Genomic DNA, 22,500 nt, shown 5'->3' with positions numbered 1-22,500 from the left:
TAAGTACATTTTGATGCTAATACTTTTAGTACTTTTACTCAAGTAAATTTTGCATTCCGGATTTTTACTTGTAACAGAGTATTTCTACATTGCAGTATTGATACTTTTACTTAAGTAAAACATGAGTACTTTTCCCCACAACTGGTCAATAGAACTCTGAGCGTGCATTCGGACACAAGTTAAGTGTAACCCTTTAGTTATCAATTACAGGGTACAGGACTAGTTACTAGGTTCGGAAGAGCAGTAAGCAAGAAGACAATAAAATAATAGAACGGAAGATACACAAGAAACAATGACAATAATCATACAAGACAATAAACAAAAGAAAACAACTGTGCTTGGACAGTTGAATGTCACCAATAAATACCTCCCATTAACTCTATGCTCCCACAGGAAAACAGGTAAGTACTATTTTAATCCTATTTTAGTCTGTTTTAGTCCTATTTATTTACTATCTAATTTAGTGGTCCTTTTCAGGTTTTAAATCTAATCTAATGTAAGTAAATAAGTTAAGTTGTTTTTAAGTAACTTATTCCTTTTTTAGGTTCACAGTAAGTATCACTTTTAACCAAATGAAATGTAATGTTATGAAATCAAAATACTTTGTTATTTATAAATTCACCTTCGTTTCGGCCTTTAAACATAAACATAAACTTTTTAAACAATCACTATATCAACAATCACATTACAATTCCCATGAACTTAATAATAACCCATAAATGTCCTTTAAAAGGTATTAAAAGTCCAATGAACTTCCCACTGTGTGTGACAGTAAGTATGGAAATGAATGTGTGTAGCTCAAAAGTTCACTGAGAGTCCATCCGGGTGTATATATTCAGTGTATTGTGAATTCACTGTACAGTATGTCCATCCAGGTATGTTAGGTGTGTGCAATGTGTATGCAGTGGAGGTGCACTACAAGTGGCTAGCACACTGAGAGTCTCACTGTGTGCTGCAGTGGTACCACACCACACTACCAAAGGCTCAATTTCTTATCTGATTTAAGGGGACAGTGGTGTTGAGGATCTTCATCCGTAGAATCGTGGGTAGCTCGCCAGAGTGATATGCCAATATCACTCGAATCAATCCAATCAAAGCAAAAAGACCTGACCAAGTCAGTGTTCACAAAGTTCACACAATTAACAGGTTCCAGGATCAAACTTCTCAAAGGGATCAGCACTCTTCTCTCAAAAAGAGACTGGATCAATCAAAACTCTCTTTAAATGAAAATAATCTGTTCACATTCATCAAATCTTGTCTTTCCTCTCTGTTTGTCAAATTGTCTGCTCAACAGGCTTCTCTCTCCTGTTCTCTCCAGAACATTCTGTGCTCTGCAGCATGTAGTTAGCTGAAACACATCACCTGGGCTGGTGATTCTCCAAAGTGCAGTCTATTAATTGAGAGACCTGATTGGTCAATTGGTTCATTGGCTTGTTCAGAGCACCTTACAGGGCTCTCATACTACACAAGTAGATGAATGTGAATACAGATAGAATATAAACCCATACATTGTACTCTTTATAGTAAAATAGTCTTAGACAAATCCCATTTAGTTTTCATTGTTAAAGCGCTTTTGTAGAAGTTTGGTTAGTGTATTTTAACCTGGTTTATATCCTAAATCCATTTATATTTAGATCTTTATTTTATTGACTTGGCTATTTTGACCTGGGTTACACCAGCAGAAGCTTTCAAAGCAAATCTACAAGCTTAGCTCACAAGATGTTGCGCTGACCCATTGTGAGCTTCAAGCTCAATCAATCAATGAATCAATCAATAAATCAATCAAATGTTGGGATTCTCATTTTGCAGTGAAAACTGAAAACCACTCATTACGGTAATGTAAAAAAACAACAAAAAATTGTTTCTGCATGATGAGAATCCAAACATTTGATTGTTGCTAAAAAGATAACACAAAAACCCAGCTGGGTTTGTTTCCATTGTGGTCCATTGTACTCAATTCATCATGTTGTCGAGTTTTTGTCCCTAATAATAATACTGATTTCGAATACAGTTCCAAACTCTCTCACACAAAACAAAATGTGTGGGAAGTGATTCCCTAAAATGTTGAAAATTGACAATAAATCTTTATTGATTGGGAAGTAATTTACTATACCTAAAGTTCCTGTCCCTAAAAGATACTATGGCGAAAACTGTCAACTTGTTTGACAGTCCTATTAAGTGAAAAATCACAAACATAATTATTACAACATAAAAAATATAATAAAAACAACATTTAGAAACAAAACGGTCAAATATATGATCATGCACAATTGCTGAGATCAATGACAACGTTGTGTATACTGTAAGTTTAATATAAGAACATGTTTAGACAATTACTGTAGTGTCTACACAGTAAAATCCTCAGTGCTCATTTTACAAATGGTGTATTGAATAATGGAACTATACATATTAGTTCAAATTAAACATTCCAAAATGATTTATTGTGGAAACTGTTGCTCTTCCAACTTGCAAATATAACATTCTTGTTTTAATTAAATGACCCATTCCATTTGTATGTTTCTCTCAACATGCAGGATTCGACCGTTTATAGCCTGATGATTTGACATGATGCACCATTAACTTCTGTCACCCTTCATACATTGTCAATCCTTTGTCAATTCATCAAACATTTTGTTTGATGAATTGAATATGCTTTTTTCTTTATGTATAGGCTACTTATGATGGTATTTTTCCACACCCATTGGCATGTGATCATTATTACATTATTAGGTACATCATCTGTGATGTCAGTCAATTCTACATTACATAAATGAGGTCGTATTTTATTATGGGACATAAATGACATCTATGATGTATATCTATGACGTATGACAAAAAAATCCGGGTACAGTTCAGCACAAGCCAGTGCCCATGGACTTCCGTTACAAAATTAAAGTAAATTATTTCCAAAAAATCTAAAATGTTAAAATGTGTAGAAACAAACTGCATGGGACGGATGTATTTCAACTACTCTGTTCGCACAACACATTTAGAACAGATCTACAAGTTCAGAACCGGATGCATTAGCGACCAATCGCGAGTTTGTAGATTGGCAAATTTTCTAACAGCCAAAAAATAAATTAGGGGCTTATAAGTGTTTGAACTGTAACCTCGTTTTTCTGGATCCCTGGGTGTTCCCAGACCGCTCCAGCACGTTAAGGGGGTCTTTAACCGAACCAACAATACCCGCAGACACAATACGGGATGTGTTGTGTCTGTGTTTTATTCGGGTCATTTGGGTCTGGGTCCTGCATGGGTCTGTTTATCATTATGGGTGGATCCAAGAAGACCTGTACTCTTGTACTTATCAGGAGAGAAATACATGATTCTGTGTAGATGATTAGTCTGACCTATAGGACCAGATACCTCAGGGGGCAAAAAGCTGTCCATGTGTGCCGGTCTCGGCGAGTTGGAAGAGTGAATCAAACGATACATGGGATTAAGCATGCACAATCATGGATGATTCCTTCCTCACCAAGGTGAGAAAATGCAATTAAATGTAATTGCCTCTTATTGTAAGTCCACTAGGCTGCTTCCTGCATTAAGGAAGTAGCCTATAATAGGCCTATTAGCATATTTAATAGCAAATGTTAAATTATTAAGTTGTCATGTCCATATAATACCATACAGTAGGGTCAGTATTGTAATATCGCTGAACAAATTGGATCTTGGAACAAATTCCAAACACAAGTTCAAGTAGGCTTTGGGTCCAAAGCATGCAGGGACCAAGTGGATCTCAGAACAATAATGATTTAGGTCCGTCATTTAAAAAAAATGTCGGAAAGCAATCGGATGTCGGAACAAGTTGGGTTCGGTTCCGTCACTTTGGACCTGTGAATATCTAGCCACTGTGTGTGTGTGTGTGTGTGTGTGTGTGTGTGTGTGTGTTCTCTCTCCCTGTGTTGGATCAAAGCAGTTCGTCGGGGCTAAAGTCAGGTATGGGCGGTCTCCAGTAAGTGAACGAGCTGTAATCCGGCAGGACAAAAGCAGCGCTCTGTTCTTTACCTAACAGCGGGAAGATGTGCTCCAAAAGCTCACTCAGCCTGCTGTAGGAGGTCTTGTTGCCCTTGGTCTGCTCCTGAATCAGTTCTCCCTTAGGGTTGACTGTAAATATCCTGCCCTCAGGGACTCCCACCTCCTTGTAGGCAAACACATCATTAGTTCTGTTCCCGAAGGCAGCGTAGAACGGCTGCTTGTTCTGCTGGAACAGGTTCTTGATTTTGCTAAGACATTCGATCTTAAAGATCTCAGGTTTCTTCTCAATGACGTCCCTGTGGAAAGCGGAAAACAGACTGCTGGGGGAGAGCATGAGCGGGCCTTTGGGGAGGGTAGCGCCTTCGTCGTTGACCCACCTCAGGTAGCCACGTGTCATGTCCGCCATGCCGATGGCCCGTGCGGAGCAGTACAAGAACTTGTAGCCATTCTCAGCTACCGAGTGGTAGAGCTTGGCGATCCCCCGTTGGGTCCAGTCTTTCCCCAGCTGTGGCAGGATGTGTCCAAACACGTCCGACTTTGTGATGGTGCCGTCGATGTCGCTGATGACGACCTTGTCGTCCCAGTTCCACAGGTAGATGGTGCCCTCCAGGCGACATGTGCCCTGGTACTGTGTCGTGATGCTGAACGTCACTTTGTTCTGCCCTTCAACGAGCCTCAGACTGCTTATCTGATCCGAGTCGAGACACAGCGACTTGTAGCTCTGCCTCTCCTCCGATCTGGATTGGGTCGGAGGAGGCTCCTGTGGCCGCAGTCCCTCCTGAGCGGAAACAATGCTCACCTCCTGGTCTGCGTCGTCACTGGACACCTGGTGCAACGCTTGATTACGTGGTACGACCTGCAGACTCTCCTGGGATACTGGTCTTCCCTGCCCCAGCTGAGATGCCTCCTTAGTTGTCGGCTTGGTTTCCGACTGCTTGATTGTACTAGCCCCCCCGTTTTTTTGCCAAAACGGCCGCCAGATACGATCTCCTAATCCTGATTTCTTTGGCAGTTTCTCCTCCACCCCGGATTCTTCTGTAGCCTTTGGTAAATTCCTCTGAAGAGCTTGTAGACTTGGCCTCAATGGAGCAGCTACCATCCAGTTATAGTATTTCTTTCCGATCCTTACTACCAGGTTGGGATCAGACAAGATTGCTGGATCTTCAGCAAATGTATTATAGGCAAGGCTATGAGCCATGAACGTTTCATTGGATATTTCTGTGTTCTCACTAAGGCCCCCGCAGAGAGAGAATGCAACATCGGTGAGGTCACTGGCCGAGTCAGACGGACACTCTGTGATGCTGCTGACTGCCACACTACCCACTGGCTGGCGTAACCGTGTCCCAGAGTGAATCTCAGTATCCATCCCCTCTTTAGCAACCATATAAGATTCACTCTTAGGAAAATGTGCAATATCCTCAGGTTGAAGTCCATTAAGTTTATCCAGGTGCTCTGGACCCTGGTGCTTTTTGGAGTGCATGTCACTCTCGGAGCAGACCTCTCCCATGCCCAAGGCCCCGTTGTCAGCATCGAGACTGTCTGTCGGGGTGGAGGTCATTGTGTTGGAAGGCAGAACTTCCGGTGACTGGGGCTCTGAGGGGATAACAGGACTGACGGATGTTGCAGAGCTGTCAGGCATCAGTGGTGTCATTAAAGTAGTGATGCTCACATCCTCAATCATGGGGCCCCCTGTCATGGCATTGTTCTCTATGGCCTCAGAGTTCAGGATGACGTGGAAGTGGGTGCTCTCAGCAGGGGTGTTTGTTACAGCGACCCTGGTGACGGCGACCCTGGTGGACTCCGGGAACTCTCCCCAGGTCCACTGCACGTGGGATTCAGACCTGAGCATGCTCTCCAAGGGCCTCCTCACCTGCAACTCTGAGTCACTCTTGGAGGAGGAGTTCAAGAAGCCGTGCCTGTCGGCTGCATAACACTCACTATCAGATAAGGCATAGTTGTCCAGGTGTCTGGCCACATTTAGTTTACAATTTATGTCCCACATCATGTTAATCGGCAACGGCCTTGAGGCGCGCGCTGAATCCTCCTCATCGGAGCTGATCAGCTCCTTGATCTGCCGGGAAGCCATTGGAGCAGGAGGGGTTGTGGCAGAAATGGCAACCGGTACATTAGCTGCGCTGGACGGAGCCAACTCCTCTTGTCTCGGGTCTCCTTTGTGCTTCTTGCGGCGTCTCTTCTTCTTGGTGGTCCCGGCGGGCTCGGGCGGGTCCTCCTCGGTGTCGGCCAGGTCATCGTCGTCCATGTCCTCCACCTCCGTCTTCCAGAGCGCGTGATCCTCCGTGGTGATGGGGGAGGTGACCAGGTGGGCCGGGACGACGCCCGGCGCTTCGTGGACGAAGAAGGCCTCTCCTTTGTTCCCGAGCTTCATGAAGAGAGCCACGGGCTCCTCGTTCACCTCGATGTCGACCACCTTCTCTTTGGAGCGCAACACGCCCAGCTTGCCGAAACGCACGTGGAAGGGCGAACACTGGTACGTGCCGTCTCTCTGGCGGACCACCACCACGTCGATGCAGCCCGACAGCGTCGCCTGGTTGATGCCATCGTACAGCTCCTTGACGGTCACCAGCACCTGGCCCGCCAGCCGGCCCACATAGTTCATGGTGGTTCCGCCTCTCAGATATACTTCACCAGGTGGTGAGACCAAGCAGGAAGATGTTCATGTCCGCCTTGTGAACCTCTGCCACGGTCTCCTGTTCCCTTGTGTCTCTGTTGTTCGAATGGCAATGCTTGTGAGACCTGATGACACTAGATAAAGATAGTTTTAGCGTCATACCGTGACATCATCAGCCGTACCCAGTTAAGGAGGCGCATCACGGTGGCCTTATCTCCGCCGGGCCAGGATAAAGGATAAAGGCATGACGTCACGGCCACGACCAGACCTCACAGCCATTTAAACCAGTAAGACGGTTTAAATGTTCTTAATATTGATTTAATCAGGGATCTCCATGCATGGCATAACAGGGATTGTATTAGCATCGGATGTCACGTGATTTCACAAGGCATGACCATATATGGCAGACCAACGGGAAATGCATGTTGGGGGCGTGACGGACCAACGTGAAATGCACGTTTTCATATAGCCTAGTAAATGCGAACTGCAGTCGCAACAACATGTCCCAGATTAAATATAAGGTCATTGAGATTGACATTATAACTGAGTAGTAAGTACTAAGTAGGCTACAACACAGTCCAGTCCAGGCACAAGAGTTGGAGGAACAAAATGCGAGAAGAGAAGGAAGGCTTGACTACTGCAAAAAAGTGCAGTGTAATTAATGTACACAAAGATTATAATATCAGGCTCTAAAGTGATATTGCAGTAATTGTATTCTGTTCATGACGTAATAGCTTATTCGCCAAATCATGAAGGCTGATTTGACCTTTTGCAGTGGTGGAAAAAGTACTCAAATGTTTTAACTGAAAAAAAACGTAAAAATGTAATCAAGTTAAAGTACAAAAGTATCGCCATCAAAATGTACTTAAAGTAGGCCTAAAGTAGGCCTCCTCCTGAGGCAAAGAATCTGTGGTTCGGAGGTCTGTGATGTAATGCATAAAACTGAGGGTCCTTGAAATTCAAAAGGTTGAGAATCACTGTCCTAAACTCAATTACCGGGCCACCCGCCTCCAGTCACATGAGCTACATTTGGATTCATGTGTTTGTAATTAGGTCCTTCCTTGCTTCCTCTGTCTGCCTCTTTGACTACTGATACTCAGTAGTCAATTGCATGCATCTCGTCCGCCTCTACGTAACTAGCCGTACTGCAAGAGGGAGAATTTGATCACACTGACAAACTTGCACTCAGCCAGGTAATTAAGCAAAACATTGATTTGAACATCTTCTGTTTGGTCATGGAAAAATTGGGAGTCTATAGACTAGAAAACAGCTCTCTCAGAAAAGAGCGTTAAGTTGTTTGTGTCGGCATGGCGACTGTTTTTCTCGTCCAGGTATCTGACATGGGAACACTGTTCCGGAGCGAGGAGGTGTGTCTGGTCCAGCTGTTCCTCCAATCAGGATCGGCCTACAACTGCGTGAGCGAGCTGGGAGAACTGGGATTGGTGGAATTCAGAGACGTGAGTTATTGCTTCCTCCATCTTTATTGTGATATTGTGCCTTTTCGTAGCTCGTTAACACTCCAGTGTTTCTCAGCCAGTGGTTCGTAACCCCAAAATGGGTCACGAGACATTGGTGTCAGGGACTAAGACTATATTAAATAGGTCAGATAGGTCAGAAACTCAGATGTTCATTTACCAAATGTAACCATCATGAATGTATTTGTAACACTAATGTTTTACTGTGACCACCATGCTCCTCTCCAATGAATTGTCTGTAAAACGTAAATAGATAAAAAATAAATCACACTTGAGTGAAGTGAGGGGCGCTCATCATACATCCTCATCCTCATACATCATTACTTTCCGTGCTCAGCCAATAGAATCATCACATTCCGTGATACGGACACACAGACACAGCCATGTGCATAGAAGGGGCAAAAAACAGACGGTGAAACCCAAGGGTTTTGGGGGAATGTGTGTGTGTGTGTGTGTGTGTGTGTGTGTGTGTGTGTGTGTGTGTGTGTGCGCGTGTGTGTGTGCACGCGTGCGACTGCTTGTGCGCGTGTGTGTGTGTGTGCACGCGAGCGACTGCGTGTGCGCGCGTGTGTGTGTGCGACTGTGTGTGCGTGCGTGAGTGAGTGTGGGATTACTGCACTGTACAGTACTAGATCTTGTACAGTACTAGATCTATTTGTGTACAGTATAATGTATTGTTTTTTGATTATCGCCCTCTCTCTTGTCTCTGTCCTCTTTTGTCCTTTTTTATTGGCCACTCACTCACTATCTCTCTCTCTCTCTCTCTCTCTCTCTCTCTCGTTTTCTGATTACTTTTACCCCCTTCTCTCAGTTGAACGCCCACGTCAGTTTGTTCCAGAGGAAGTTTGTGAGCGAGGTGAGGCGATGTGAGGAGTTGGAGATGACCTTCTGTGAGTGAGGCGTGTTAGTACCTTTCAAATTAGCAACCAATACACACCACAACCACTGACTTACAGTAGTTGTCCAGGACTTTGAACTATATCCACAGTCTACCTCTGAGACACATAACTAAAAGAGTCAAAGAGACTCAAAGAATCGACTCCGCCATTTAAAAAAAAAATACCATTTCTGTCTACTCACTCTACGTCTCAGAGGTGGGTTGTGGACAGAAACCTGCAAACAAAGGTTTGGTCATTTCAAACTTCAATCCAGTGTCCGACCAGTCTGGGAACCCATTGGCAAAACAAAGGAAAAACAGCACCCTCTTTTCCTTTGAATTTGCAGTCTGTCACTGACGGACCAACCACAGACTTCCCTTTCAGACCAGCCTATCAAAACATCTGCTCACATTCTCATTGTCGTTCTTTTGTTTCCCTCTGCTTTCCTACAGCGTTTCTTGAGCAGGAAGTCAGCCGCCCCCAGTTGCCTCCTCTCATTGGCTCGCCGCCTGACCCAAGCCCCGCCCCTTCTGCCCCCCAGCCTCGAGAGCTGTTGGCCATAGAAGAGGAGAGTGAACGCCTGGCCATAGAACTCAGAGAGGTATAGCATGTGTGTGTGTGTGTGTGTGTGTGTGTGTGTGTGTGTGTGTGTGTGTGTGTGTGTGTGTGTGTGTGTGTGTGTGTGTGTGACTGTGTGTGTGACTGCGTGTGTGACTGTGTGTGTGTGTGTGTGTGTGTGTGTGTGTGTGTGTGTGTGTGTGTGTGTGTGTGTGTTCTGATCCTGTCTACTGTCTAGTGAGAATCATTAATTTGTACACTCTCAGAGTTAAATTAACACTGAGGATTTTAGTATATGTGTGCATCTATATACAGTATATGGAAAATATAGAATTGTAAAAATTTGAAAAATACTTTTTAATACTGAATGTGAAACTTATTACATTGTATGAACTGTGAGTGAATTGATTTCACAAATGAGACCCAGCTGTGATCTGTCGCTTGGCTTAGCCTATATTTGTCATCTTTGTGAGACATACTGTATACTCTAGTCTGAAACGCAGAGGAAGGCCTACGCGTGCCGAAGCGCGTTCGTCTCTCTAGGTAGACTGCCTAGAGAACGGCATCATTAACCCATTCTGACCTGAGATCAGATTAATACGCGGTTTCCACTGGACACACACACTGGTCTGATTAACCCATTCTGACCTGAGATCAGATTCTAAAAATGTCAGTCGTTCTTCGATTTTTCAAAAATAGCAGACCTACAAGCTCGTAGCGCGCCACTCGGTGGCGCGCTATGAGCTTGTAGATCTGCTATTTTTCAATAGCTAAAGCATAACATGATGCTAACCCCAAAATGGGTGCCCGGTCAGAATGGGTTAATAAAGAAACCCATAAGAAACTATACTCAAGAGAGTGCGGATATTCCTCTTTTCATTGATCTTCAAGAATCTGCACCCAGCAGCTACAGAGACTATACTCAAAGACCCCCCCCCCCCCCCCCCTGAGTAGAGAGCGTTTGTTTTTTGTTCTGCATCTACAGGTATCCACGAATAGGGACACTTTGAGGAGTCAGCTGACCTGGCTCAGCCAATACAGAGGGGTTCTCATCCATACACACTACCTCATTGGTTTACAGGTACCAATTGCCACTTCTATAGCAATGAAAAAGCCATATTTTATAACACAGCAAATGAGCCCCACACGAATACCAACATTTTTACTGTGTACGTGGCTCTGAAAGAGGCTAGCCACCTATGACATTTAAGGATGTATTTACATTTTAATTAAGTAGGGTATCGATAGTTTGACGAAGGAATTCAGCAGTGTGATAATTACAACAATATTTGTGTGTGTGTGTGTGTGTGTGTGTGTGTGTGTGTGTGTGTGTGTGTGTGTGTGTGTGTGTGTGTGTGTGTGTGTGTGTGTGTGTGCGTGCGTGTGTGTGTGTGTGTGTGTGTGTGTGTGTGTGCGTGCGTGTGTGTGCGTGCGTGTGTGTGTGTGTGTGTGTGTGTGTAGGCCCCTCTTTCTCTGCCCTCATCTTTGGAGACCTCCTCTCTTCTGGAACATGGACAAGACATACATCTCAGGTTAGATTGAACATTGGCACCATACTTTACTCCTGTCATTACACTATGATGATCAACAGAATATTAGGACTAATACATCGTAATGCTGTGTTCATGTGTTTGCTTCTACAAAATCTACAAAGCTGATCTAAAGTTGAGCTGGCTCGCTTCAACTGCAGCTACAAATAAGCCACACGTCAGCCAGCTACAAAGGGGCGTGCCGCGTGACCCAAAATAAATTGCAAAAGTTATCGTTCAAATAACATATTAACCCACTTCACGCAATTGCCATTAATCTACGTCAATTAAAGCCAATTAATCAATGCTATACTCTTAACCCATTCTGAACGGGAACCCATTTTGGTGTTAGCATCATGTTATGCTTTAGCTATTGAAAAATAGCAGATCTACAAGCTCATAGCGCGCCACCGAGTGGCGCGCTACGAGCTTGTAGGTCTGCTATTTTCGAAAAATCGAAGAACGACTGACCTTTTCATAATCTGATCTCAGGTCAGAATGGGTTCATCAGACCAGTGTGTGTCCAGTGGAAACCTTGTATGAATCTGATCTCAGGTCAGAATGGGTTAATGCCATTGGCGTAGCTCTACGGCAATTGGGCTTGTATAGTGCTCTGACATAGAAACATAGGTTTTATAATGCTCTGACATAGAAACATAGGTTTTATAGTGCTCTGACATAGAAACATAGGTTTTATAGTGCTCTGACATAGAAACATAGGTTTTATAGTGCTCTGACACATAGGTTTTATAGTGCTCTGACATATAGAAACATAGGTTTTATAGTGCTCTGACATAGAAACATAGGTTTTATAGTGCTCTGACATAGAAACATAGGTTTTATAGTGCTCTGACATAGAAACATAGGTTTTATAGTGCTCTGACATAGAAACATAGGTTTTATAGTGCTCTGACATAGAAACATAGGTTTTATAGTGCTCTGACATATAGAAACATAGGTTTTATAGTGCTCTGACATAGAAACATAGGTTTTATAGTGCTCTGACATAGAAACATAGGTTTTATAGTGCTCTGACATAGAAACAGGTTTTATAGTGCTCTGACATATAGAAACATAGGTTTTATAGTGCTCTGACATAGAAACATATAGGTTTTATAATGCTCTGACATATAGAAACATAGGTTTTATAGTGCTCTGACATATAGAAACATAGGTTTTATAGTGCTCTGACATAGAAACATAGGTTTTATAATGCTCTGACATAGAAACATAGGTTTTATAGTGCTCTGACATAGAAACATAGGTTTTATAGTGCTCTGACATAGAAACATAGGTTTTATAGTGCTCTGACACATAGGTTTTATAGTGCTCTGACATATAGAAACATAGGTTTTATAGTGCTCTGACATATATAGAAACATAGGTTTTATAGTGCTCTGACATATATAGAAACATAGGTTTTATAGTGCTCTGACATAGAAACATAGGTTTTATAGTGCTCTGACATAGAAACATAGGTTTTATAGTGCTCTGACATAGAAACATAGGTTTTATAGTGCTCTGACATATAGAAACATAGGTTTTATAGTGCTCTGACATAGAAACATAGGTTTTATAGTGCTCTGACATAGAAACATAGGTTTTATAGTGCTCTGACATAGAAACAGGTTTTATAGTGCTCTGACATATAGAAACATAGGTTTTATAGTGCTCTGACATAGAAACATATAGGTTTTATAATGCTCTGACATATAGAAACATAGGTTTTATAGTGCTCTGACATATAGAAACATAGGTTTTATAGTGCTCTGACATAGAGACATAGGTTTTATAGTGCTCTGACATAGAAACAGGTTTTATAGTGCTCTGACATAGAAACATAGGTTTTATAGTGCTCTGACATAGAAACATATAGGTTTTATAATGCTCTGACATATAGAAACATAGGTTTTATAGTGCTCTGACATATAGAAACATAGGTTTTATAGTGCTCTGACATAGAAACATAGGTTTTATAGTGCTCTGACATAGAAACATATAGGTTTTATAATGCTCTGACATATAGAAACATAGGTTTTATAATGCTCTGACATAGAAACAGGTTTTATAGTGCTCTGACATAGAAACATAGGTTTTATAGTGCTCTGACATAGAAACATAGGTTTTATAATGCTCTGACATATAGAAACATAGGTTTTATAGTGCTCTGACATAGAAACATAGGTTTTATAGTGCTCTGACATATAGAAACATAGGTTTTATAGTGCTCTGACATAGAAACATAGGTTTTATAGTGCTCTGACATAGAAACATAGGTTTTATAGTGCTCTGACATATAGAAACATAGGTTTTATAGTGCTCTGACATATAGAAACATAGGTTTTATAGTGCTCTGACATATAGAAACATAGGTTTTATAGTGCTCTGACATAGAAACATAGGTTTTATAGTGCTCTGACATATAGAAACATAGGTTTTATAGTGCTCTGACATAGAAACATAGGTTTTATAGTGCTCTGACATAGAAACATAGGTTTTATAGTGCTCTGACATAGAAACATAGGTTTTATAGTGCTCTGACATATAGAGACATAGGTTTTATAGTGATCTGACATAGAAACATAGGTTTTATAGTGCTCTGACATATAGAAACATAGGTTTTATAGTGCTCTGACATATAGAAACATAGGTTTTATAATGCTCTGACATAGAAACATAGGTTTTATAGTGCTCTGACATAGAAACAGGTTTTATAATGCTCTGACATAGAAACATAGGTTTTATAATGCTCTGACATAGAAACATAGGTTTTATAGTGCTCTGACATAGAAACATAGGTTTTATAATGCTCTGACATAGAAACATAGGTTTTATAGTGCTCTGACATAGAAACATAGGTTTTATAGTGCTCTGACATAGAAACATAGGTTTTATAGTGCTCTGACATAGAAACATAGGTTTTATAGTGCTCTGACATAGAAACATAGGTTTTATAGTGCTCTGACATAGAAACATAGGTTTTATAGTGCTCTGACATAGAAACATAGGTTTTATAATGCTCTGACATATAGAAACATAGGTTTTATAGTGCTCTGACATAGAAACATAGGTTTTATAGTGCTCTGACATAGAAACATAGGTTTTATAGTGCTCTGACATATAGAAACATAGGTTTTATAGTGCTCTGACATAGAAACATAGGTTTTATAGTGCTCTGACATAGAAACATAGGTTTTATAGTGCTCTGACATATAGAAACATAGGTTTTATAGTGCTCTGACATAGAAACATAGGTTTTATAGTGCTCTGACATATAGAAACATAGGTTTTATAGTGCTCTGACATAGAAACATAGGTTTTATAGTGCTCTGACATAGAAACATAGGTTTTATAATGCTCTGACATAGAAACATAGGTTTTATAATGCTCTGACATAGAAACATAGGTTTTATAGTGCTCTGACATAGAAACATAGGTTTTATAATGCTCTGACATAGAAACATAGGTTTTATAGTGCTCTGACATAGAAACATAGGTTTTATAGTGCTCTGACATAGAAACATAGGTTTTATAGTGCTCTGACACATAGGTTTTATAGTGCTCTGACATAGAAACATAGGTTTTATAGTGCTCTGACATAGAAACATAGGTTTTATAGTGCTCTGACATATAGAAACATAGGTTTTATAGTGCTCTGACATATAGAAACATAGGTTTTATAGTGCTCTGACATATAGAAACATAGGTTTTATAGTGCTCTGACATATAGAAACATAGGTTTTATAGTGCTCTGACATATAGAAACATAGGTTTTATAGTGCTCTGACATAGAAACATAGGTTTTATAGTGCTCTGACATAGAAACATAGGTTTTATAGTGCTCTGACATAGAAACAGGTTTTATAGTGCTCTGACATAGAAACATAGGTTTTATAGTGCTCTGACATAGAAACATAGGTTTTATAGTGCTCTGACATAGAAACATAGGTTTTATAGTGCTCTGACATATAGAAACATAGGTTTTATAATGCTCTGACATAGAAACATAGGTTTTATAGTGCTCTGACATAGAAACATAGGTTTTATAGTGCTCTGACATAGAAACATAGGTTTTCCAGAAGTTTTTTTGTTTTAGAATCGGCCTCAGTTCAAAATGGGTTAATAACAGAATGCTTTGTTTTTGTTTTATGTTCGACAGCATTTCTAATGTTCCATAATGTTCCGTTGTATCTGACCCAAGCTTTGTAGCCGGTGTGGTTCACCCGTGGAGAGTCCCTGCCTTCGAACGGCTGCTATGGCGAGCGTGTCGCGGTTACATCATCGCAGACTTCCGAGAGATGGAGGAGAGGCTGGAGGTCCCAGAGACGGTACAACAGTAACAACACCCCCCAAAAAACTGCCACACTGCAAGTAAAGTATAGTCTTGCAAGGCCAGACTGTTGCCTCCCCCAATTTTCAAACGCTGCTTCCGGTCATCAGTTTCGGAGCACGGAAGCTGCATTTACAATCACTAAAGCGGATGTGACGCCTCCTACCCCACTTCCGTTTCGTCCTTACAGTCTCGCAAATGTATCCTAATATGAATCTAAATCATCAAAGCATAATACAAGCTATACATAGCTGCTTAGTATAACATGTAAGATTTTAAAATATATTTTCGTGAACGAAAATGACAAACAGGAAAGCTTCCTGCCTCAGATTTTGGTAGGTGTATAGTTGCATACTCCATATATATACTGTAGCATTCGGAGATTGTGGAATAGTTTCAGTTACACTGAAAGCCACCTTCACATTGAACAATTATGCTCACTGTTAATGTATAAGAAATGGAACCAAATCCAGTCCATTTCTACACTCTCTTGAGTTACAGACCCATGGGGGGGTGGGGTCCATTTGTTTCAATTTGTACAAAACCGAGGATTTAAAACAAGTAAATGATACAGTATAATAACATTCCAACGTTGGACCTCCTTTTGGACGAAGGCATTTCTAATCCAAGGCTCGCGTCGCCATCGGCTCATCTGCGAAGTCACGTGGTCTTTTCGGCGGTTACGATGTTTTGATTGAATGATCCCAGGAATGACGAAGAAGAGTATAGAGCCATAAATCACGTCATCACAAGACCTTCCCGTAACTACGGGACGGACACTGCGTGAAAAGAGGAGTTAACGGGCTATTATGGGCACTGTATTTTGGCCATAAACCTCAAGTTTAGCAGCATATACAGTTAATATACGGTAATATACAGGTGTGATGGTACATATACAGTTAATATACGGTAATATACAGGTGTGATGGTACATATACAGTTAATATACGGTAATATACAGGTGTGATGGTACATATACAGTTAATATACGGTAATATACAGGTGTGATGGTACATATACAGTTAATATACGGTATAATATACAGGTGTGATGGTACAATACATATACAGTTAATATACAGTAATATACAGGTGTGATGGTACATATACAGTTAATATACAGTATAATATACAGGTGTGATGGTACATATACAGTTAATATACGGTATAATATACAGGTGTGATGGTACATATACAGTTAATATACGGTAATATACAGGTGTGATGGTACATATACAGTTAATATACGGTATAATATACAGGTGTGATGGTACAATACATATACAGTTAATATACGGTAATATATACAGGTGTGATGGTACAATACATATACAGTTAATATACGGTAATATATACAGGTGTGATGGTACAATACATATACAGTTAATATACGGTAATATATACAGGTGTGATGGTACATATACAGTTAATATACGGTATAATATACAGGTGTGATGGTACAATACATATACAGTTAATATACGGTAATATATACAGGTGTGATGGTACATATACAGTTAATATACGGTATAATATACAGGTGTGATGGTACATATACAGTTAATATACGGTAATATACAGGTGTGATGGTACATATACAGTTAATATACGGTAATATATACAGGTGTGATGGTACATATACAGTTAATATACAGTATAATATACAGGTGTGATGGTACATATACAGTTAATATACGGTATAATATACAGGTGTGATGGTACATATACAGTTAATATACGGTAATATACAGGTGTGATGGTACATATACAGTTAATATACGGTAATATACAGGTGTGATGGTACATATACAGTTAATATACGGTATAATATACAGGTGTGATGGTACAATTCGGGAGTTTACCGGAGTTTGTTGGGAAGTTTAACGGGAGTTTTCCTGTAAATATACACATCCGTATTCCATGCTTTTTGCGCAGTGGGCGCATAGTCACAGCATTCTTTTCTTTTTTTTTTTTCTCTGAGACTCAACTCAGAGTAAGACATCGTCTCTAGCTGCCGTTGCCAGCGATTTCCAGCGGGTTTTCTTTTAACCGTTGAAGACCTATATTATAAAATATTCTCCTCCACCACAATCCACTCACTGTAGTCCATGACCATGATGCTTTGCTGCACTCGCCCCACCTTGTGGAGAGGGGGGAGGGGCTGTCTTACTGAGACAACATGCGTCTGCCCCTTAGAGTATATATGAATAGAGATGGCATCCGAGTTCTCCTTCCATCCACTTGCATTAAGTTGCTCAAAAGCGCATGAGGCGATTTCACTCCTCCTTCCGGGTAGGAACAGAGTGCATTCTGGGCTGGATTGCAATACAATTTACAATTTACAATTTACAATTTAGGCATTTAGCAGACGCTCTTAATCCAGAGCGACTTACATTAAGCAAGAACAAAAGCATGGGAATACATCACATAGTGACTGTTTGGCCAAAATGGACAATCAGATTGCATGACCATATTAGCCATCCTACATTATGATGCAATCATGCAATGACATCACAACGGTGTAATTGTTCTTTATAAAGCCTTGTCCGATACTCTAAACATCAGTTAGTGACTAGTTGTGAACACTCATTGACGGTGGAGCCCCTGTGTGAAATGTTTCACTGGACGATACAGCTGGAAGGAGAACATAGGGAGCACCTGCAGGCTGCTGCTGTGGTGGTCGGACACGAGATCTACTGCTTTAGAGGAGATCTAAAGAGAAGTGATCACATTGAAGTTGAGGTCTTCAACACTATGTCTTTATGCTGGAGGAGGTTGACCCCAGTGACCTCTGGAACAGGAGAACCTCACCTTGAGGTTCCCTCCAGGCGCCGGGGCCACACAGCTGTGCTGATTGAAGACACTGTCTACCTCTGGGGAGGACGGTACTGCAATGTGCGATATCCTTGCTGCAATGTGCTTTATGCATTTGATGTTGACGCCCACAGATGGTTCAAACCACAGGTTTCTGGGACCGTTCCAAAGGGGAGGTACGACCACTCAGCCTGTGTTTTGGGGAAGGTCATGTATATTTATGGAGGATCAACCCAGAGTGAAAGGACTAATGTACAAGTCTACAAGTTGGACACCACCACAATGGTCTGGACTTTAATTAACACCAGAGGAACTCCACCTCCTGTTTCAGACGGTCACTCTGTTACCATCATCGGGACAAAGATGTTTGTATATGGAGGCTGGGGGGATCAGTACTACAACACCATCAGAGTGTTTGACACAGAGACCGACCTCTGGCTGGACACACCTTCTACACAGCTTCGACCAGAAGAACGTGATGATCATTCAGCCTTTACCTACAATGGAGAGCTGTACATATGTGGTGGTGAGAACGGTAACAACAAGTCCCTCAATGATGTGTGGAAATTCAGTCCAGAGACCTTCTCCTGGAAGAAGGTTGAGCCCAAGGGGAAAGGACCGTCTCAGATGTTTAATATGTGCTGTTGCATGGTGGGAGACCGTATCATCCTCTTGGAAGGAGCCGACAACCCTGGTGACCTGTATGTCTTAGACTTCAGTCCGAGCCTCAAGACATTATGTAAGCTAGCAGTTATTCAGAACGGTCTGGAGCAGTCTGAACTCCCACACGACATCAGGTGGGAACTGGCAGCCATGCGTAGCGAACAGCAACTGAAAGGACAACAGTCCTCTAAACCCACGAAGCCCAATAAAAACAAATAAAATGGTGAATAATTATTGTCATTGTGTGTAAAAAATAATACCCTAGTGGGTCCCAGAAGACCCGTAGTGGTGTGTCATTATGTGTAAAAAATTCTGAGTGGGTCCCAGAAGACCCGTAGTGGTGTGTCATTATGTGTAAAAAATTCTGAGTGGGTCCCAGAAGACCCGTAGTGGTGTGTGACTGTGTGTGTGTGCCAATAACACTGTCGTGCCAATAACAGCGGTAAAACACACCCTCGACTGTAATAACCCATTTTCAGTGGCGTGCACAGATAGACACTAGGGGCCCTTTTGGCAATGTGCTCTTTAAAAAGAAAAAGAAAGAAAAAAAAGTTACTTTTTTTTCTTAATTTGTAGTGTGTGGACCATGGTGACATTGATCAAATCTTGATAAAACGCTTCTACTATATTATTTAGGCCCCCACAATCTAAAGCTATATGTTTCTATGTCAGTGGTTCTTCGATAAGTAAATAAAAAGCAGACCTACTGTCACGGTGCGACTCAGGAGATGTAGGACCCAAATGCAGACACAGAGCAGGAGCAGAGCAGGTCAAATGTATGTGATTTGATTTATTCTCCAAAACACAGGAACACGAGAGAACGCAGGAGAATACAAGAACACTAGGAGAACATAACTAGGACTGAACACTGTAAGAACATTTAAGATCTGGCAGGGAACACAAGGGACTGAGGGTTTAAATAGACACAGGATAACAATACACAGGTGTACAGAACTGACAATCAACGCAGGGATTGGCTGGGAGACTAACAGGACACAGGTGGGGAAAACTAGTAAGGTGAGACAAGACAGGAAACAGTAACTATAGGGAAAACAGGAAACACTAGGACATCACTACATAATAAAAGGTATTAAACAGACAGAATCGTGACACCTACAAGCTCGTAGCGCGCCACTCAGTGGCGCGCTGTGAGCTTGTAGATCTGCTATTTTTCAATAGCTAAAGCACCAAAATGGGTTCCCGCCCCAAAATGTGCTGCAGAAGGTGCCCTTTTTTTTCACTTGAGCACCTGCCCCTCTAAATGTCTGTGCACGCCACTGCCAACACTGAATCCATATTTAACTATAGAAAGGTGTGCTTCTAGGAGTCGGAGCACACATTTTAATTATTCTGTTCTTTCCACCAATCCCCATGCAGGGTGAGATGGTCCAGTGGACTGTCTTCCTCATCTCCTTCTGGGGCGAGACCATTGGTCAGAAAGTCAAGAAGATCTGTGATTGGTTCGTCACAACTCAGTTCATTCCTATCGACAATAAAGAGTTGAGACGAAGAACCACTTAAGTCTTATTTATTCTGACCCCTTCCCTAAAGGTCACATCTGTCCTGACTCCTTATCCCTAATTTATAAATCCTGGACAATTATTATGGATTTAAATGGTTATTTTTGTCTCAACTCTTGTCCCCTAAACGATTCCATCTATCCAGAGAGCTGTTGAGCTGAAACGTTTTATCTTCAATTCTTCATATAACACATTAAAAAAAGCATTAAAAACCTGTTCTCCTATACTGTACAAAATAATGTCTCTCTATATTATAACCTGACTCTTCGTCTCACCCTTTCTCTCCAACTCTCTCTGTCTCTCTCTCTGTCTCTCTCTCTCTCTCTCTCTCTCTCTCTCGTACTGTATAGTTTCCACGCACATACATTCATCTATCCGGAGAACATGGCCGAGAGAGAGGAGATCTTGAAAGGCCTGCAGAGCCAAATTGTGGACATTACAACAGTGAGGAAAACAGTCTCTACTCATGTCTCAGTATAGAGATAGGTATACAGTATGCGCATGCTTAAAGTGAATGGCACATCGAGTGGCAAAACAACATGCAAAGTGAGTTTAATGTTGTTTAATGCAATCAGATATAGGACTTTTCTGTTTGGATGCATGGGTTGTCAAGACCAGAAAGTAGTTTTGCCACTCAGTAGGCATTCTATTGTTTAGTGTGGGTATAGGAACAGCTCATTTGATCTGTAATTAATAAAGGCTTTGAACAACCCCTTGTGACACGGTTAATGCAATATATGTAATCTGAATAAAACATATACAGTATTCAGTGGTGTAGTTGTATGCATTAACAGAAATGTTGAAAAGTGTGCATGGTGGAAAAGGTGCAGGAGGCAAATGAGAAGAACAGAACTGGGGAAGCAGGCCTTTATAGGGCGTCGACACCCGGGCCCAGGTGCGAGCCACTTATAGGCTGATCATCATGATTAGCTCTGCTCCCCAATCCTATTGGACAGAAAACATACAAATGATTAGGAGAGCAAGACATATATTATACACCTAACCAGACAACCTAAGAGTAACATAACACACAATATAGGGAACCATCACAAAACGTTAGCACGACTCGGACCTCCATTATTATCCACAAAGCATGTGTTTTTATTTGGGTCATCTCCAGGTGCTGTCACAGACCGAGTGCTACCTGCAGGAGGTGCTGTCGCGCTGTGTGTCTGTCCTGCCACAGTGGAAGGTCAGGAGTCAGGACACATATCACATGTCTATCTGTCTGTCTGTCTATCACAGATACGTGTGTGTGTGTGTGTGTGTGTGTGTGTGTGTGTGTGTGTGTGTGTGTGTGTGTGTGTGTGCGTGTGTGTGTGTGTAACTGTATGGTGGTGTTGTGTTGTGAGGTGTAGTAACTGTGTGGTGTTTTATACTAACTGTGTTTGTGTTGTCTCAGGTGTGTGTGTGTGTGTGTGTGTGTGTGTGTGTGTGTGTGTGTGTGTGTGTGTGTGTGTGTGTAACTGTATGGTGGTGTTGTGTTGTGAGGTGTAGTAACTGTGTGGTGTTATGTACTAACTGTGTTTGTGTTGTCTCAGGTGTGTGTGTGTGTGTGTGTGTGTGTGTGTGTGTGTGTGTGTGTGTGTGTGTGTGTGTGTGTGTGTGTGTGTGTGTGTGTGTGTGTGTGTAACTGTATGGTGGTGTTGTGTTGTGAGGTGTAGTAACTGTGTGGTGTTATATACTAACGGTGTTGGTGTTGTCTCAGGTGTGTGTGGGGAAGTACAAGGCGGTCCATGCAGTGCTGAACCTGTGCAGTCCCTCCGTCACTGACAAGTGTCTGATAGCAGAGGTCTGGTGTCCCGTGAGGAAGCTACTGGTACTGCACACTGCACTGATAGCAGGCACGGTGAGAGAGAGACACAGAGAGAGAGAGAGAGAGAGAGAGAGAGAGAGAGAGAGAGAGAGATATGCTCAAACTTTGTATTAGGCCGCCAATCCCCATTTCAAAATATTTTGTTCCAGGGACCCCCAGAAGCAAAGACTGGAGTTATAAACATGTTCGCTTTTATAAGAATATATTCAAAGATCAAACATTTGTCACGATTTTTTTTAAATTAGCAGATCTATACAAGGTCGTAGCGTGTCATGAAATGAGCTTGTATATCTGCTATTTTGGAATAGTCAAAG

The 22,500-nt window shown here is 41.7% G+C and overlaps 2 protein-coding genes across 2 annotated transcripts in view; one reads left to right on the top strand and one right to left on the bottom strand.

Moving 5' to 3' along the window:
* Positions 1-3,907: 3,907 nt before the first annotated feature.
* Positions 3,908-6,592, bottom strand: LOC308312498 (phosphatidate phosphatase LPIN2-like; the record flags this gene model as incomplete). The annotated part of the gene is made up of 1 exon (XM_080759107.1): positions 3,908-6,592. The coding sequence occupies one exon, from the start codon at positions 6,590-6,592 to the stop codon at positions 3,908-3,910; it is 2,685 nt and encodes an 894-aa protein (XP_080615233.1).
* A 1,352-nt stretch (positions 6,593-7,944) lies between these two features.
* tcirg1a (T cell immune regulator 1, ATPase H+ transporting V0 subunit a3a) overlaps positions 7,945-22,500 on the top strand; it is a gene marked incomplete at both ends in the record, with an annotated part of 26,467 nt that continues 11,911 nt past the window's right edge. The window contains 10 exons of the mRNA XM_080759106.1: positions 7,945-8,061; positions 8,891-8,969; positions 9,410-9,558; positions 10,501-10,596; positions 10,977-11,047; positions 15,246-15,372; positions 20,228-20,310; positions 20,721-20,814; positions 21,491-21,562; positions 22,079-22,219. Of these exons, the coding sequence (XP_080615232.1) occupies positions 7,945-8,061; positions 8,891-8,969; positions 9,410-9,558; positions 10,501-10,596; positions 10,977-11,047; positions 15,246-15,372; positions 20,228-20,310; positions 20,721-20,814; positions 21,491-21,562; positions 22,079-22,219 (1,029 nt within the window). The remainder of the gene's footprint in view (positions 8,062-8,890; positions 8,970-9,409; positions 9,559-10,500; positions 10,597-10,976; positions 11,048-15,245; positions 15,373-20,227; positions 20,311-20,720; positions 20,815-21,490; positions 21,563-22,078; positions 22,220-22,500) is intronic.

Source organism: Protomyctophum bolini (assembly GCF_963924005.1).
Source record: "Protomyctophum bolini genome assembly, chromosome: 3".
NCBI lineage: Eukaryota > Metazoa > Chordata > Actinopteri > Myctophiformes > Myctophidae > Protomyctophum > Protomyctophum bolini.
The sequence above is the reverse complement of the archived record's forward strand: the minus strand, read 5'-3'. Positions and strand labels throughout refer to the sequence as shown.